This window comes from Entelurus aequoreus, linkage group LG03 (assembly GCF_033978785.1).
Source record: "Entelurus aequoreus isolate RoL-2023_Sb linkage group LG03, RoL_Eaeq_v1.1, whole genome shotgun sequence".
Classification (NCBI taxonomy): Eukaryota; Metazoa; Chordata; class Actinopteri; order Syngnathiformes; family Syngnathidae; genus Entelurus; species Entelurus aequoreus.
The window spans coordinates 66,729,420-66,746,919 of record NC_084733.1 but is presented as its reverse complement, the minus strand read 5'-3'; the positions used below and the strand labels follow the sequence as shown (position 1 = coordinate 66,746,919).

General features: G+C 39.7%; 2 protein-coding genes across 3 annotated transcripts in view; one reads left to right on the top strand and one right to left on the bottom strand.

Annotated features, from left to right (window-relative positions):
* The window catches only part of rep15 (RAB15 effector protein), a 30,704-nt gene extending 21,545 nt beyond the window's left edge, over nt 1-9,159 (bottom strand). Inside the window, exon 1 of the mRNA XM_062042532.1 lies at nt 9,102-9,159. The gene's annotated coding sequence lies outside the window, so the exon portion shown is untranslated. The remainder of the gene's footprint in view (nt 1-9,101) is intronic.
* LOC133646770 (uncharacterized) overlaps nt 9,097-17,500 on the top strand; it is a 37,333-nt gene continuing 28,929 nt past the window's right edge. For both annotated transcript variants that reach the window (XM_062042526.1, XM_062042525.1), the window contains exon 1: nt 9,097-9,497. In XM_062042526.1, the coding sequence (XP_061898510.1) occupies nt 9,116-9,497 (382 nt within the window). In that variant the 5' untranslated portion in view covers nt 9,097-9,115. The remainder of the gene's footprint in view (nt 9,498-17,500) is intronic.

Here is a 17,500-nt window from a genome sequence, read left to right as displayed (position 1 = left end):
CTTTTCTTGCTGAAATAAGCAGGGGCGTCCATGGTAACGTTGCTTGGATGGCAACATATGTTGCTCCAAAACCTGTATGTACCTTTCAGCATTAATGGCGCCTTCACAGATGTGTAAGTTACTCATGTCTTGGGCACTAATACACCCCCATACCATCACAGATGCTGGCTTTTTTTAAATTTGCGCCTATAATCCGAATGGTTCTTTTCCTCTTTGGTCCGGAGGGCACGATATCCACAGTTTCCACACACACACACAGTTTCACCTGTGTGTGTGTGTGTGTGTGAGCTTTTTACACGTGCGTATGAGAGACAACAATTTCAGTAGTATGTGTGCAAGGATTTCAGTTATGTGTATGAGCGCATCTTACCAGTGTGTATAAGAGCATCTTACCAGTGTGTATGAGCGCATCTTACCAGTGTGTATAAGAGAATCTTACCAGTGTGTATAAGAGCATCTTGCCAGTGTGTATAAGAGCATCTTACCAGTGTGTATAAGAGCATCTTACCAATGTGTATAAGAGCATCTTACCAGTGTGTATAAGAGCATCTTACCAGTGTGTATGAGCGCATCTTACCAGTGTGTATAAGAGCATCTTACCAGTATGTATGAGCGCATCTTACCAGTGTGTATAAGAGCATCTTACCAGTGTGTATGAGCACATCTTACTAGTGTGTATAAGAGCATCTTACCAGTATGTATGAGCGCATCTTACTAGTGTGTATAAGAGCATCTTACCAGTGTGTATGAGCGCATCTTACTAGTGTGTATAAGAGCATCGTACCAGTGTGTATGAGCGCAGCTTACCAGTGTGTATAAGAGCATCTTGCCAGTGTGTATAAGAGCATCTTACCAATGTGTATAAGAGCATCTTACCAGTGTGTATAAGAGCATCTTACCAGTGTGTATGAGCGCATCTTACCAGTGTGTATAAGAGCATCTTACCAGTGTGTATGAGCGCATCTTACCAGTGTGTATAAGAGCATCTTACCAGTATGTATGAGCGCATCTTACCAGTGTGTATAAGAGCATCTTACCAGTGTGTAAGAGAGACATTGCATTCGGGCCCCTTTTCAGACAAGTTTTTTTTTTTTTTTTTAAAGCCAAGTTGTATGTGAACAAAATGTCTGCCTGACTGCCGACAAGTAACTTACCCGAGGCGAGAGCGCCACTTCATAATTTGAGGGCTTCAGCGGAGAATATAAGAACACTTTCAATGCAACAACGGTCGCGTTGCAGCCGTGGGTTGCACCTGTAGGATGCGACATCTGAGCAGCCACCTTCTCCTCCCGACAGCCAAGCAGCCTGGAGCAACTGTTCCATTGCGAGTGTGCGCCGCAGCATTATCAAGTGCAACGTTTCAGCTCATAGACATCGGGGCAAGAGGACGAAAAGGTACACTACCGTTCAAAAGTTTGGGGTCACATTGAAATGTCCTTATTTTTGAAGGAAAAGCACTGTACTTTTCAATGAAGATAATTTTAAACTAGTCTTAACTCTAAAGAAATACACTCTATACATTGCTAATGTGGTAAATGACTATTCTAGCTGCAAATGTCTGGTTTTTGGTGCAATATCTACATAGGTGTATAGAGGCCCATTTCCAGCAACTATCACTCCAGTGTTCTAATGGTACAATGTGTTTGCTCATTGGCTCAGAAGGCTAATTGATGATTAGGAAACCCTTGTGCAATCATGTTCACACATCTGAAAACAGTTTAGCTCGTTACAGAAGCTACAAAACTGACCTTCCTTTGAGCAGATTGAGTTTCTGGAGCATCACATTTGTGGGGTCAATTAAACGCTCAAAATGGCCAGAAAAAGAGAACTTTCATCTGAAACTCGACAGTCTATTCTTGTTCTTAGAAATGAAGGCTATTCCACAAAATTGTTTGGGTGACCCCAAACTTTTGAACGGTAGTGTAATTAGACATTATTTATTTCTAAATGATTGTTGAATCCCACGAAATGTGAGGCAACATGGCATCATAGTGAGCTAAACAGTTAGCCTTGGTGTGCCTACACTACAAACAAGTTAGCAACTAGTGTTTCCGCGGCTCCTAAGAGTCTGACATCTATTGCAAACTTGCCGTTTGTCTCGAAGGAAGCGGACAAAAGTACACAGTCAAATAGGCTAGTAATGTTTGCAGCGTTGTTGCTATGGTAACATGTCGAAATGGGAGTCACGTCGTGGTACGCAAGTAGCTAATCAAATACTAATAATAATGGATGACATTTATTTAGCCCTTTTCTATCGACTAGAAAAGGGGTCCCCAAACTACGGCCCGCCAGCGTCCAATATCCGGCCCGCAAGATTTTGTTTTTTTATTATTATTTTAAATCTGACTTTTCTAATCCATGTCTCATAGCCGCTCAGGCAAATCATATTGTCTAAAAATGCATTTTCCTGTATGACTTATATTGTCTTAGCTGTTTTCATGTGATCTGATTGTTACATTCTTATTTCAGAGTCACCACACAGCTGCATGACCATTTCAACAAAGACGGAATAAACAACCTCTGGATTCATAGAAGTTGGCTTCCAAACAACTTCTCTCCACACAAATATATTGTTTGGAATATTCAATATATTTCACATAGAAACATACTAAATATCCTTTTTTTTTTCTGATCAAAAAAGACTCCTTATGTCGTATTTTTCATATACTTTTCAAGTGTTTTTGTAGTCAGACAATCTTTTCAGTATATTAGAGGGAATCTTTACCTGACCTGTTTGGACTGTCATCTGCAGTCTTCTTCAGAAGGGACACCTGACTGCTGTGATGTGGTGCCTATCAGCTCTTCTTATAGGCCTGGACAACCAGGCAGACTACTTATAAATAAATGATAAATGGGCTATACTTGTATAGCGCTTTTCTACCTTCAAGGTACTCAAAGCGCTTTGACAGTATTTCCACATTCACCCATTTACACACACATTCACACACTGATGGCGGGAGCTGCCATGCAAGGCGCTAACCAGCAGCCATCAGGAGCAAGGGTGAAGTGTCTTGCCCAAGGACACAACGGACGTGACTAGGATGGTAGAAGGTGGGGATTGAACCCCAGTAACCAGCAACACTCCGATTGCTGGCACGGCCACTCTACCAACTTCGCCACGCCGTCCCTGACTTGATGACTTGATGGTCAACACATCACAGTGGTCAGGTGACCCTTTTGAAGAAGACTGCAAATGACAGTCGAAACATCCATCCATCAATTTTCTACCTCTTGTCCCTTTTGAGGTCGTGGGTGGGGGGTGGTGGGGCTGGAGCTTATCCAATATCAGGTAAAAATTCCATTTAATATACTGAAAATATTGTCTGACTACACGAACATTTAAAAAGAAAACTAATATGTCCTCTTTTTTTTGACAGAAATGGACTTTCATTCAAACATAACAATTTCTTGAAAATATATATTATTGACATGAATCTTATTGATTATAAAAGATTGATAAATGGCATTTCAGTCCAGCTTCTTCAGCTCTTAAAGTCTTCTCTACGGGATGAACAGATGGAGTAAGTTTCTCCAAGCTTAATGATTGCTAAAATAAACGTATTAGTTAGTAAATGTAACAATAACACAAGGAACACAATTAATTCTGATAGAACTTGTCCACCAAAAAGGGTTGTGTCCCAGAGAAACTTCTTACCTCATATTCATTTTTGAAAAAAATTGGACTAAACACAACACATTTCTTATCCCAAATAAAGTTACAATCATGTCACAAATGTTACCTTGTAAAATCTCTTCTGCCTAAATTCATCCAGGCTGTTTCTTTAGAATGCTCTTTTTTTGTCCCATTGAAAAAGAGTCAATTAACCATGAATGTCCAATCTCACAATTATTCTGGACTGAACTTTCTGTTGTACTGTTTAGTACTTACAATATACTGTTTAGTACTTACAATATACTGTTTAGTACTTACAATATACTTTTTAGTACTTACAATATACTGTTTGAGTTCAAAGAAAGGGTTCTGTTCTTACAAGGTAAATGTCATAAAAACTTGAGTATGTCAAACTGCTGGGTCTACTAGGAGTATTACATATTCCATCCATCCATTTTCTACCGCTTGTCCCGTTCGGGGTCTTATTCATAAATGCAATGTTATGTCATGCAAACCAAATAGTTTTTCGTTTTATTATTCATCCATCCATTTCCTACCGCTTGTCCCTCTCAGGGACATTATAAAAAACATTACATAAAAGAAAAAACAATATGTAATGTGTAATATGATGCTTTTATTTGATTTTTGTTTTATACTTTTAACTGTTATTCCTTACGTTTCTTGTTTTTTGTTAGTGTTGTTTAAATATATTGTTTAATGATTGAAAATTATGACGAAAATAATTTGTAAATACTTAATTTGAAAATGTTTAATATCAAATATCTTTGTTATGGAAATAGCTTTAAAGAAAAATGCACCATTCTAGTCATTGCTGTTCAATGGCCTTTTGTTTTCCTCCAAACAGTGAAGTACATATCCTTTTGCTAAGTTTGCAGCACACTACTCCATTGATAGCAGAAAACACAATCTGTCCACGCATGCGCGTAGACTACGTCACTTCCGGAATTTTAACATTTTTCTGTGTTATTTTAATGTTTTGTATAAAACTATAGCTTACCAAAGAGTAAAATGGAACAATAATATAAAAATTAACAGAATCTACATTTTAAAAAGGGAGTATTATCGCCACATTTTCAACCACTTTTACTTTTCTGTCATCGCAATAAATGACGCACGGGGGCACCACTAACTCATTGCATACATCTTTTTAAACAACGCATTTTAACAAAAATCTATATCTGTGGTGTGACAAAAACTAGACTTTTAAATGATCAGTATTGTGAATTGATGTGTTTAATGTAATAGTAAAAAATATTTATTTGCTATTTAATGTACGGTTCAAAAATAAATACTGTATTCTTAAGTAACATTTGTTTTGTATGTAATCTTTTATATGTTATTGTTATTCAAATAATGATCACAAAATACAAAAACCATGATAACTGGTATGACAGGCACGATCATAATTGTGTAAACAATTTAACGGAAGTGACGTTGCCTTTGTGCACGCATGGACTGATCGTTTATTCTGGTAACGATGGAATATGGTGACAAGCACTTCTTGCTTCATCCACAACGTATGTTCATATGATATTCTTCATTTTTCAGATTCAAGCTTTATTTTTTGAAGTGAGAGGCAATGAAGAGGATGTTTTCTGTTTTTTTTACTAGTGTTCTGCACTGCATTGAGAGGCTGCAAAAAGAGGACTCTGATAACTTCCATCAGGAGAGGCTTTATCGAGAGCTTAATGAGCACACTCAAACTGTATCTGCATTTCTTGGTGTGTGTGATGATGTGGTTTCTAGGATAATTGTATAGATGTTTTCGCAATGTGCTGCATGAACATGAGGCCAGACAGAGAGCCAAATTTGGCAAGTCCAACACCCTTGACTGGCCACCCAGGGCGGCCCAGATCCAGTACAGCCACTGAACACATTTCTTACTGTGTCCATCGCTATATCATGGCAAATAATTGCATCATGCTTTGGAATTAGTCGAAGAACACAATCCAGAGGTTGTTTATTCCGTCCTTGTTGAAATGGTCATGCAGCTGTGTGGTAACTCTGAAATAAGAATGTAACAATCAGATCACATGAAAACAGCTAAGACAATATAAGTCATACAGGAAAATGCATTTTTAGACAATAGGATTTGCCTGAGCGGCTAAGAGACACCAAAAAATTGATTCGAAAAGTCCGATTTAAAGTAATAATTTAAAAAAAAAATCTTGCGGGCCGGATTTTGGACGCTGATGGGCCGTAACCGACCCGCGGGCCGTAGTTTGGGGATCTCTTATCTAGTCGATAGAAAAGGACTAAATAAATGTCATCCATTATTATTATAAGTATTTGATTAGGTACTGACGTACCACGAAGTGACTCCCATTTCGACATGTTACCATAGCAACAACGCTGCAAACATTACTAGCTGATTTGACTGTGTACTTTTGTTTGCTTCCTCCGAGACAAACGCCAAGTGTGCAATAGATGTCAGACTCTTAGGAGCCGCGGAAACACTAGTTGCTAGCTTGTTTGTAGTGTAGGCACACTAAGGCTAACTGGTTAGCTGACTATGATGCCATGTTGCCTTACATTTTGTGGGATTCAACAATCATTTAGAAATAAATAATGTCTAATTACCTTTTCGTCCTCTTGCCCCGATGTCCATGAGCTGAAACGTTGCACTTGATAATGCTGCGGTGCACACTCGCAATGGAACATTTGCTCCAGGCTGCTTTGCTTGGCTGTCGGGAGGAGAAGGTGGCCGCTCAGACTTCGCATCCTACAGGTGCAACCCACGGCTGCAACACCACCGTTGTTGCATTGAAAGTGTTCTTATATTCTCCGCTGAAGCCCTCAAATTATGAAGTGGCACTTCCGCCTCGGGTAAGTTACTTGTCGGCAGTCAGGCAGACAGTTTGTTCACAAACAACTTGGCTTTAAAAAAAAAATTAAAAAAAATTAAAAAATATGTCTGAAAAGGGGCCGGAATGCAATGTCTCTCATACACACTGGTAATATGCTCTTATACACACTGGTAAGATGCGCTCATACACACTGGTAAGATGCACTCATACACACTGGTAAGATGCTCTTATACACACTGGTAAGATGCGCTCATACACACTGGTAAGATGCTCTTATACACACTGGTAAGATGTGCTCATACACATAACTGAAATCCTTGCACACATACTACTGAAATTGTTGTCTCTCACACGCACGTGTAAAAAGCTCACACACACACAGGTGAAATCCGTTTATACATAAGAGTGAAAAATAATTCCAGGTGTGTGTGTGCGTGAGAGAAAAACATTTTAGTAGTGTTTATGAGAGCGTTTCAGTAGGGTGTGTGAGAGAAAAACATTTTAGTTGTTTATGTGAGAGCATTTCAGTAGTGTATGTAAGAGTGTTTCAGTAGGGTGTGTGAGAGAAAAACATTTTAGTTGTTTATGTGAGAGCATTTCAGTAGTGTGTATAAGAGTGTTTCAGTAGGGTGTGTGAAAGAAAAACATTTTAGTTGTTTATGTGAGTGCATTTCAGTAGTGTGTATAAGAGTGTTTGAGTAGTGTGTGTGTGAGAAAAAGATTTCAGTTGTTTATGTGAGAGCATTTCAGTAGTGTATGTAAGAGTGTTTCAGTAGGGTGTGTGAGAGAAAAACATTTTAGTTGTTTATGTGAGAGCATTTCAGTTGTTTATGTGAGAGCATTTCAGTAGTGTGTATAAGAGTGTTTCAGTAGTGTGTATAAGAGTGTTTCAGTAGTGTGTATAAGAGTGTTTCAGTAGTGTGTGTGAGAAAAAGATTTCAGTTGTTTATGTGAGAGCATTTCAGTAGTGTGTATAAGAGCGTTTCAGTAGTGTGTATAAGAGTGTTTCGGTAGTGTGTATAAGAGTGTTTCAGTAGTGTTTGTGAGAGAAAAAGATTTCAGTTGTTTATGTGAGAGCATTTCAGTAGTGTGTATAAGAGTGTTTCAGTAGTGTGTATAAGAGTGTTTCAGTAGTGTTTGTGAGAGAAAAAGATTTCAGTTGTTTATGTGAGAGCATTTCAGTAGTGTGTATAAGAGTGTTTCAGTAGTGTGTATAAGAGTGTTTCAGTAGTGTGTGTGAGAGAAAAAGATTTCAGTTGTTTATGTGAGAGCATTTCAGTAGTGTATGTAGGAGGTAATTCTGAATAATGTCCCTAACGGCCCCTCATAATAATCACTCACTTCTCTTTTGTAAAGTAAATGTGTACATCTACATGGGCATCTACATCAACAATATGATTTGCCTGAGAAGCTGGACAGGACAAAAAAAATTATAATAATAATAATGTTAGTAGTACAATGAAGTAACTGGTAGTACAATAGAGTACTATAGTGTGTTATAATGTTATTAGTACAATGAAGTACCTGGCAGTACAATATAGTACACTAGCATTCTGGAAGTACATTATAATGTTTTTAGTACAATTAAGTATCTGGCAGCACAATATATAGTACACTAGAGAACTGATAGTACATTATAATGTTATTAGTAAAATAAAGTAGCTGGTAGTACAATATAGTACACTAGAGTACTGGTAGTACATTATATTGTTATTAGTACAATAAAGTTTATGGGAGTACAATAAAGTATCTGGCAGTAAAATATAGTACATTAGAGTACTGGTAGTACATTATAATGTTATTAGTACAATGAAGTATCTGACAGTACAATATAGTACACTAGTGAATGGTAGTACATTATAATGTTATTAGTACAATACAGTATCTGACATTACAATATAGTACACTAGCGTACTGGTAGTACATTATAATGTTATTAGTACAATGAAATATCTGGCAGTACAACATAGTATACTAGAGTACTGGTAGTATATTATAATATTACTAGTACAATAAAGTATCTGGTAAGTACACTAAAGTAGTGGTAGTACATTAAAATCTTAGTAGTACTATAAAGTATCTGGTAGTACAATATAGTACACTAGAGTACTGGTAGTACATTATAATGCTATTAATACAATGAAGTATCTGGTAGTACAATATAGTACACTAGAATACTGGTAGTACATTATAATGTTGTTAGTGCAATAAAGTATCTGGTAGTACTATATGGTACACTAGAGTACTGGTAGTACATTATAATGTTATTATTACAATAAAGTACCTGGTACTACAATATAGTACACTAGAGTACTGGTAGTACATTATAATGTTATAAGTATCTGGTAGTACATGATGTTGTTGTAGTACAATGTAGTACAGAGAAAGCATTATGTTGATGTAATCCTTGGAGTGAGTCACATGATCTCTAATCTGCTTTAGGACTTTCAAGTGACAACAACTGCTTTGTGATTGGAAACAGCTTTGCATCGTGTGAAATGTAGACACTGCTTCTATTGGTCAATATTACAATTTTATGTGTGTGTGTGTGTGTGTGTGTGTGTGTGTGTGTGTGTGTGTGTGTGTGTGTGTGTGTGTGTGTGTGTGTGTGTGTGTGTGTGTGTGTGTGTGTGTGTGTAAGGTGGACACCCGTCACTCACGTTCATTCGCCACAATGAAACCTGCGGCTGCGGTTCTGCTGCTGCTACTTAGCCCGCTTGCAGTCTTTGGTCTGGTTCTGACCCAGGAGGACTCCGTCAGGCCTTGGGTGGGAGAAGCGAGGACAGAGGAACTAGAGGACGCAGACCTTCCCCCAAAACTCCCACTCATCTGGAAAGAGTTAGTCGGGCTTAGGCAGCTGGTTCTGAGCCTGCAGAATGTGATGGTGGATCAGCGCCAGGCTCTCCGGACCGCTGAGAGTCGCCTGAGGGACGGTCAGGTGGAGGCAGAGCATCAGAGGCAAGCTCTGGACTCTCTGCAGGTAAAGATGGAGGCCGACAGGAAGTTGCTGACTGAGCTGACCAGGACCCTGAAAGGGAGCCAGGATTGGACAGCAGGTGAGTCCACCTAGATCAGGTCTTTAGATGAGGCTGAGTCCTTCTCAAATATGTGTGACCGAGGAAAAATGCTTGAGGGACTGAGTTTATTTCAAATGTTGACAAACATTGGACGTGGAGATGTGTGAGATTACGTTTGCAATCCTGGAAGGTTGATAATGGAATGTTGATGAACATTTGCAATGGAGATGTGTGAGATTACGTTTCCTTCTGCAGTCCTGGCAGGTTGATGTTGGAATGTTGATGCACATTTGACATGGAGATGTGTGAGATTACATTTCCATCTGCAGTCCTGGCAGGTTGAAGTTGAAATGTCAATTAACATTTGACATGGAGATGTGTGGGATTATGTTTCCATCTGCAGTCCTGGCAAAGTGATGTTGGAATTTGGATTAACATTTGACATGGAGATGTGTGAGATTACGTTCGCAGTCCAGGCAAGTTAGTGTTGGAATGAGGACACTTGACATGGAAAAGTGTGAAAATACGTTTCCCTCTGCAGTCCTGGCAGTCTGATATTGGACTGTTGATGAACATTTGACATGGAGATGTGTGAGATTAGGTTTCCTTCTGCAGTCATGGAAAGTTGATGTTGGAATGTAGATGAAGATTTGACATGGAGATCTGTGAGATTGTTTGCAGTACTGGCAAATTGATGTTGGAATGTTGATGAATATTTGACATGGAGATGTGTGAGATTACGTTTCATTCATCAGTCCTGGTAGGTTGAAGTTGAAATGAGGACATTTGACATGAAGATGTGTGAGATCACGTTTCCTTCTGCAGTCCTGGCAAGTTGATGTTGGAATGTTAAAGAACATTTCACACAAAGATGTGTGAGATTACTTTTCCTTTTGCAAGTTGATGTTGTTATTTTGATTAACAATTGCCATGGAGATATGTAAGAATACGTTTGCAGTCCTGCAGGATGATGTTGGAATGTTGAAGAACATTTAACATGTACATGTGTGAGATTACGTTTGCAGGCTCGGCAAATTAATGTTAGAATGTTGATGAACATTTGACATGGAGATGTGTGAGATTACGTTTCCTTCTGCAGTCCTGACAGGTTGATGTTGGAATGTTGATGAACATTTGAAATGGAGATGTCTGAGATTACGTTTGCAATCCTGGCAGGTAGATGTTGGAATGTTGATGAACATTTGACATGGCGATGTGTGAGATTATGTTTCCATCCGCAGTCCTGGCAGGTTGACGTTGTAATGTTGATGAACATTTGGCATGGCAATGTGTGAGATTGCGTTTGCAGTCCTGGCAGGTTGATGTTGGAATGAGGACATTTGACATGCACATGTGTAAGATTACGGTTCCTTCTGCATTATTGGCTAATTAATGTTAGAATGAGGACATTTGGCATGGAGATGTTTGAGATTATGTTTCCTTCTGCAGTCCCAGCAGGTTAATGTTGGAATGTTGATGAACATTTGACATGGAGATATGTCAGATTACGTTTCCTTCTGCAGTCCTGGCAGGTTGATGTTAGAACAAGGACATTTGACGTGGAGATATGTGAGATTATGTTTCTTTCTCCAGTCCTGGCTGGTTGATGTTGGAATGTTGATAAACATTTGACATGGAGATGTCTGAGATGACTTTTCGATCTGCAGTCCTGGCAGGTTGATGTTGGAATGTTGATGAACATTTGACATGGAGATGTGTGAGATTAAGTTTCCTTCTAGAGTCCTGGCAGGTTGATGTTGATGTTGGAATCTAGAAGAACATTTGACATGGAGATGTGTGAGATTACGTTTGCAGTCCAAGCAAGTTATTGTCGGAATGTTGATGAACATTTGACATGAAGATATGTGAGATTACGCTTCCTTCTGCAGTCCTGGCAAACTGATATTGGAATGAGGACATTTGACATGAAGATGTGTGCAGTTTCCTTGTGCAGTCCTGGCAGGTTGATGTTGGAATGTTGATAAACATTTGTCATGGAGATGTGTGAGTTTAAGTTTGCAGTTTTGGCAGGTTGATGTTGGAATGTTGATGAACATTTGACATGGAGATATGTGAGATTACGTTTCCATCTGTAGTCCTTGCTGGTTGATGTTGGAATGAAGACATTTGACATGGAGATGTGTGATATTACGTTTCCTTCTGCAGTCCTGGCAGGTTGATGTTGGAATGTTGATGACCATTTCACATGCAGATGTGTGAGATTATGTTTGCTTCTGCAGTTGTAGCAAGTTGATGTTGGAATAAGGACATTTTACGTGGAGATGTGTGAGATTATGTTTCCTTCGGCAATCCTGGCAGGTTGATGTTGGAATGTTGATGAACATTTGACATGGAGATATGTGAGATTACGTTTCCATCTGTAGTCCTTGCTGGTTGATGTTGGAATGAAGACATTTGACATGGAAATGTGTGATATTACGTTTCCTTCTGCAGTCCTGGCAGGTTGATGTTGGAATGTTGATGAACATTTGACATGAAGATATGTGAGATTACGTTTCCTTCTGCAGTCCTGGCAGGTTGATGTTGTAATTCTGATGACCATTTCACATGGAGATGAGACTACGTTTTCTTCTGCAGTTCTAGCAAGTTGATGTTGGAATGAGGACATTTGACATGGAAATGTGTGAGATTACGTTTCATTCTGCAGTGCTGGCAGGTTGATGTTGGAATGTTGATGAACATTTGACACTGTGGTGTGTGGGATTACGTTTGCAGTTCTGGCAAATTAATGTTGGAATTTTGATAAACATTTGACATGGAGATGTGTGAGATGACGTTTGCAGTCCTGGCAGGTTGATGATGGAATGTTGATGAACATTTAACATGGAGATATGTGAGATTATGTTTCCATCTGCAGTCCTTGCTGGTTGATGTTGGAATGACGACATTTCACATGGAGATGTGTGATACTACGTTTCCTTCTGCAGTCCTGGCTGGTTGATGTTGTAATTCTGATGACCATTTTACATTGAGATGTGTGAGATTACGTTTGCTTCTGCAGTTATAGCAAATTGATGTTGGAATAAGGACATTTGACATGGAGATGTGTGAGATTATGTTTCCTTCTGCAGTGCTGGCAGGTTGATGTTGGAATGTTGATGAACATTTGACATGGAGATGTGTGAGATTTTGTTTGCTTCTGCAGTCCTGGCAAATTCATGTTGGAATGAGGACATTTGACATAGAGATGTGTGAGATTATGTTTGCAGTCCTGGCAAATTGATGTTGGATAGTTGATGAACATTTGACATGGAGATGTTCGAGATTAGGTTTGCAGTACTGGCAGGTTGATGTTGGAATGAGGACATTTGACATGGAGTTGTGTGAGATTGTTTCCTTCTTCAGTCCTGGGAAATTGATGTTGGAATGAGGTTATTTGACATGGAGATGTGTGAGATTATGATACCTTCTGCAGTCCTGGCAAGTTGATGTTGGAATGTTGAAGAACATTTCACACAAAGACGTGAGATTACTTTTCCTTTTGCAAGTTGATGTTGTAATTTTGATTAACAATTGCCATGGAGTTATGTAAGAATATGTTTGCAGTCCTGCAGGAGATGTGTGAGATTTTGTTTGCTTCTGCAGTCCTGGCAAATTGATGTTGGAATGAGGACATTTGACATAGAGATGTGTGAGATTATGTTTGCAGTCCTGGCAAATTGATGTTGGATAGTTGATGAACATTTAACATGGAGATGTGTGAGATTACGTTTCCTTTTGCAGTCCTGGCAGGTTGATGTTGGAATGTTGATCAATATTTGACACTGATGTGTGAGATTACGTTTGCAGTCCTGGCAGGTTAATGTTGGAATGTTGATGAACATTTGACATGGAGATGTGTGAGATTACATTTGCAGTCCTTGAAGGTTGATGTTGGAACGAGGACAAACCTTCAAAACAAGTTCACAATCTTTAAAAGGACTTGATCAGTATCATGCGTTAAACGCTGTGCTTTACAAAAGCTTAATAACAAACGACCAAATGTGCTCAGGGTTCACTAAAATCCTGATGAGAAATGTATTGTATTCATTTAAATGAAGTAGGCACTTTAGATCTTTTGGTTTACAGACTAAACAATATGAAACAAAAATTGACCTGTTTGGCCAAAATACCCAGCAATATGTTTGGAGGAGAAAAGGTGAGGCCTTTAATCCCAGGAACACCTTCCTACCGTCAAGCATGATGGTGGTAGTATTATGCGGTGGTAGTATTATGCTCTGGGCCTGTTTTGCTGCCAATTGAACTGGTGCTTTTCAGAGAGTAAATGTGACAATGAAAAAGGAGGATTACCTCCAAATACTTCAGGACAACCTAAAATTATCAGCCCGGAGGTTGGGTCTTGGGCGCAGTTGGGTGTTCCAACAGGACAATGACCCCAAACACACGTCAAAAGTGGTAACGGAATGGCTGAATCAGATTAGAATTAAGGTTTTAGAATGGCTTTCCTTTCACTTAAATGTGTGGACAATGCTGAAGAAACAAGTGCAAGTCAGAAAACCAACAAATTTAGCTGAACTGCACCAATGGTGGTCAAAAATTCAATCAGAAGCTTGCCAGAAGTTTGTGGATGGCTACCAAAAGCGCCTTATTGCAGTGAAACTTGCCAAGGGACATGTAACCAAATATTAACATTGCTGTATGTATACTTTTGACCCAGCACATTTGGTCACATTTTCAGTAGACCCATAATAAATTAAAAAAAAAATAAAAAAATTAATGAATGATTTTTGTGTCTAACAAGTATGTGCTCCAATCACTCTATCACAAAAAAAATAAGAGTTGTTGAAATTATTGGAAACTTAAAACAGCCATGACTGTATGTTCTTTACAAGTGTATGCAAACTTACGATTGTGACTGTGTATAGGTATAAATGTATATAGGTATATAAAGGTACATACGTACAGTAGAGGTATATACAGTATATAGGTATACAGGTCACACTTCAGCCACTGCTTGACTGTCTGACTGACATCAAAGCATGGATGAGTGCTAACTTCCTCAACCTTAACGAGAGCAAGACAGAGATCATCATCTTCGGCGAAACATCTCCAGTCTCGTTTGTCAGTGCTTTAGGTCCTCTGGGTGAAAACATCCGGTCCTCCGTGAGAAATCTCGGAGAGCTCTTCGATAGTGCCTTTAAATCAGTGGTTCTCAAACTTTTTTTGTCATCCCCCACTTTGGACAAGGGGGAGTTTTCAAGCCCCACCTGCCCCCATCGCCCCAACAGAACGCTAATGCCAAGCTTAATTTCAAATTTATCGAACATCAAGTAACATCAAGTTTTATACATTCAAACTCAATAACATAAAATAAAATCAAGTTCAATAATAAATAAAATAACTGTGCAGCTGTGGTATAACTTGCATCAAGTTCAATATCAAATAAAATAACTTGCATCAATTCAATAATAAATAAAACAAAAGTGTTATAACTTGCATCAAGTTCAATAATAAATCAAAAAAAGTGTTATAACTTGCATCAAGTTCAATAATAAATCAAAAAAAGTGTTATAACTTGCATCAAGTTCAATAATAAATCAAATAAAAGTGTTATAACTTGCATCAAGTTCAATAATAAATCAAATAACTTGCGTCAAGTTCAATAATAAATAAAACAAAAGTGTTATAACTTGCATCAAGTTCAATAATAAATCAAATAAAAGTGTTATAACTTGCATCAAGTTCAATAATAAATAAAAAAAAGTGTTATAACTTGCATCAAGTTCAATAATAAATCAAATAAAAGTGTTATAACTTGCATCAAGTTCAATAATAAATAAAACAAAAGTGTTATAACTTGCATCAAGTTCAATAATAAATCAAAAAAAGTGTTATAACTTGCATCAAGTTCAATAATAAATCAAATAAAAGTGTTATAACTTGCATCAAGTTCAATAATACATCAAATAACTTGCATCAAGTTCAATAATAAATGAAAATAAAAGTGCCACTTTGCAATCTTTGCCAAAAAAAGGAGGACAGGGCAAGTGAACATGAGTGTTACAGTACTCCAGCATTAGTGGCTGCAATGAGCCTGTTTTGCACTGCACAGCTTTTCAAATCGGGGTTGCAGGCTTGACACTGCCACTATTAAAACCTCATTGAATTCGGGGCTGAGCTGCCTTGACGCGAGTGTTTCCCGGTGAATGACACATTGTGTCCAATGCGCATTTGGCGCAACCCTCTTTATTAGAGCCTGCAGCCCGTTTCTTGACTTTGCCATGCGCGCCATCAGAGCAAAAGCCCACACAGTTTTCCCATTTAAGGTCGTGTTCTTTGAAGAAACTGTCCATTATCTTGAACAGCTCATCAGCAGTGGCTCTATTTTTTATGTATTTGCAAAACAGCAAATCCTCGCACAGTGACTCGCCATTCACAAAGCTTCCGCTTAGCCCCGCCCCCATTAGTTACTGTTGCTGTCTGTCAAACTTTTGCTCCTACCTAGAAATGTAGAGCATACAGGAAAAATAAGTAATTTACATTTATCTATATAGCGGATTTCACAGACAGAATCACAAAGTGATTTCCAGTGTGTATAGAAAATGAAAGCATAGTAAAAAAAAAAATCAAAGAATATAATAATAAAAAAATAAAAAAAATAAAAGTGAAATTTCCTCCCGTTCCTCGCGCCCCACCTGTCATGTCTCTATTCCCCACCAGTGGGGCGCGCCCCACACTCTGAGAAACGCTGCTTTAAATTCACCAAACAGGTCAGTTCAGTGGTTAGTACCAGCTTTTACCATCTCAGAACTGTAGCAAAGACCAAGGCCTATCTCTCCCAGAGCGACCTGGAGACTGCTATCCACGCCTTTATCACACACCGGCTAGACAACAACTCACTGAACGCTGGGTTTGTGGTCCGAGCAGAGGCTGAATGAGCGCCCCAGCAGGTAGTACCGGAGGGCACCGACCGCCCACCGGATGGCGAGGCACTTACTCTCCACCGTGGTGTACCTCGCCTCCCGGTCCGAGAGTTTTCTGCTGATATACAGCACCGGGCGGTCAACGCTCCCCACCTGCTGGGACAAAACAGCTCCCAGCCCTCTGCCCGACACGTCAGCCTGCAAACAGAATGGGAGAGAAAAATCAGGCCCTCGCAGAGGGCTTTTTTAACCCTCTCAAACGCCTGCTGGCACTGCTCCGTCCATTGGACCAGTTCTGGAGCACCCTTTTGGGTAAGGTCAGTTAGTGTGCTGGTCAGGTCCGCAAACCGGGGGATGAACCTCCGGTAGTAACCTGCCAGGCCCAAAAACTACCTCACCTCTTTTTTCTTTTATCACTCCCAATTCCAGCATAATTTTTAATTCCTCCCGAACCACTTTGCGCTTGTGTTCGGGTAACCTATTGGGCCGAGACCGCACCGTCACACCCGGGCTGGTCTCAAGTTGATGCTGAATGAGGTTTGTGCGGCCTGGCCGGGGGGAGAACACATCAGCAAAACACTGCTGCAAGGTGGCAACATCTGCTCTCTGGGATGGCGTGAGCTGATCATCACAGAGGAGAGGGGAGGGCTGGGTGGAACGGGGAACCTCCGGACCCAGCTCCTCACTCTCCTCTATCGCCGTCACCATGGAGACAGGCTCCGTCTCCCTTCATATTTTAAGGAGGTTGAGGTGGTAAATTTGCGTTCAACCTCATAGTCAACATCACTCACTCGTCATGTGACCACGACGGGCCCTTGCCACTTGGCAAGCAATTTGGAGCTGGACGTTGGGAGTAATACAAGTACTTTATCTCCCGGTGAAAATTGCCTTAGTTGCGTCCCCTTGTTATACAGGCGCTGCTGACGTTCCTGTGCCCGGAGCAAATTCTCACGTGACAAGTGACCCAATGTGTTGAGTTTTGCTCTCAGGTCCAGGACGTATTGAATTTCGTTCATTTGTTCGCACTCCCCACTCCTCCTCCGGCCAGGCGCATGCCACCGCCGTGGCCACGAAAATGTCCAGAAACGCCTGGGGGTCCTCCGTGTCCGTCATCGTCAGTAATCAGGTACGTTGGGCGCCAGATGTGGTGGTTTCCCT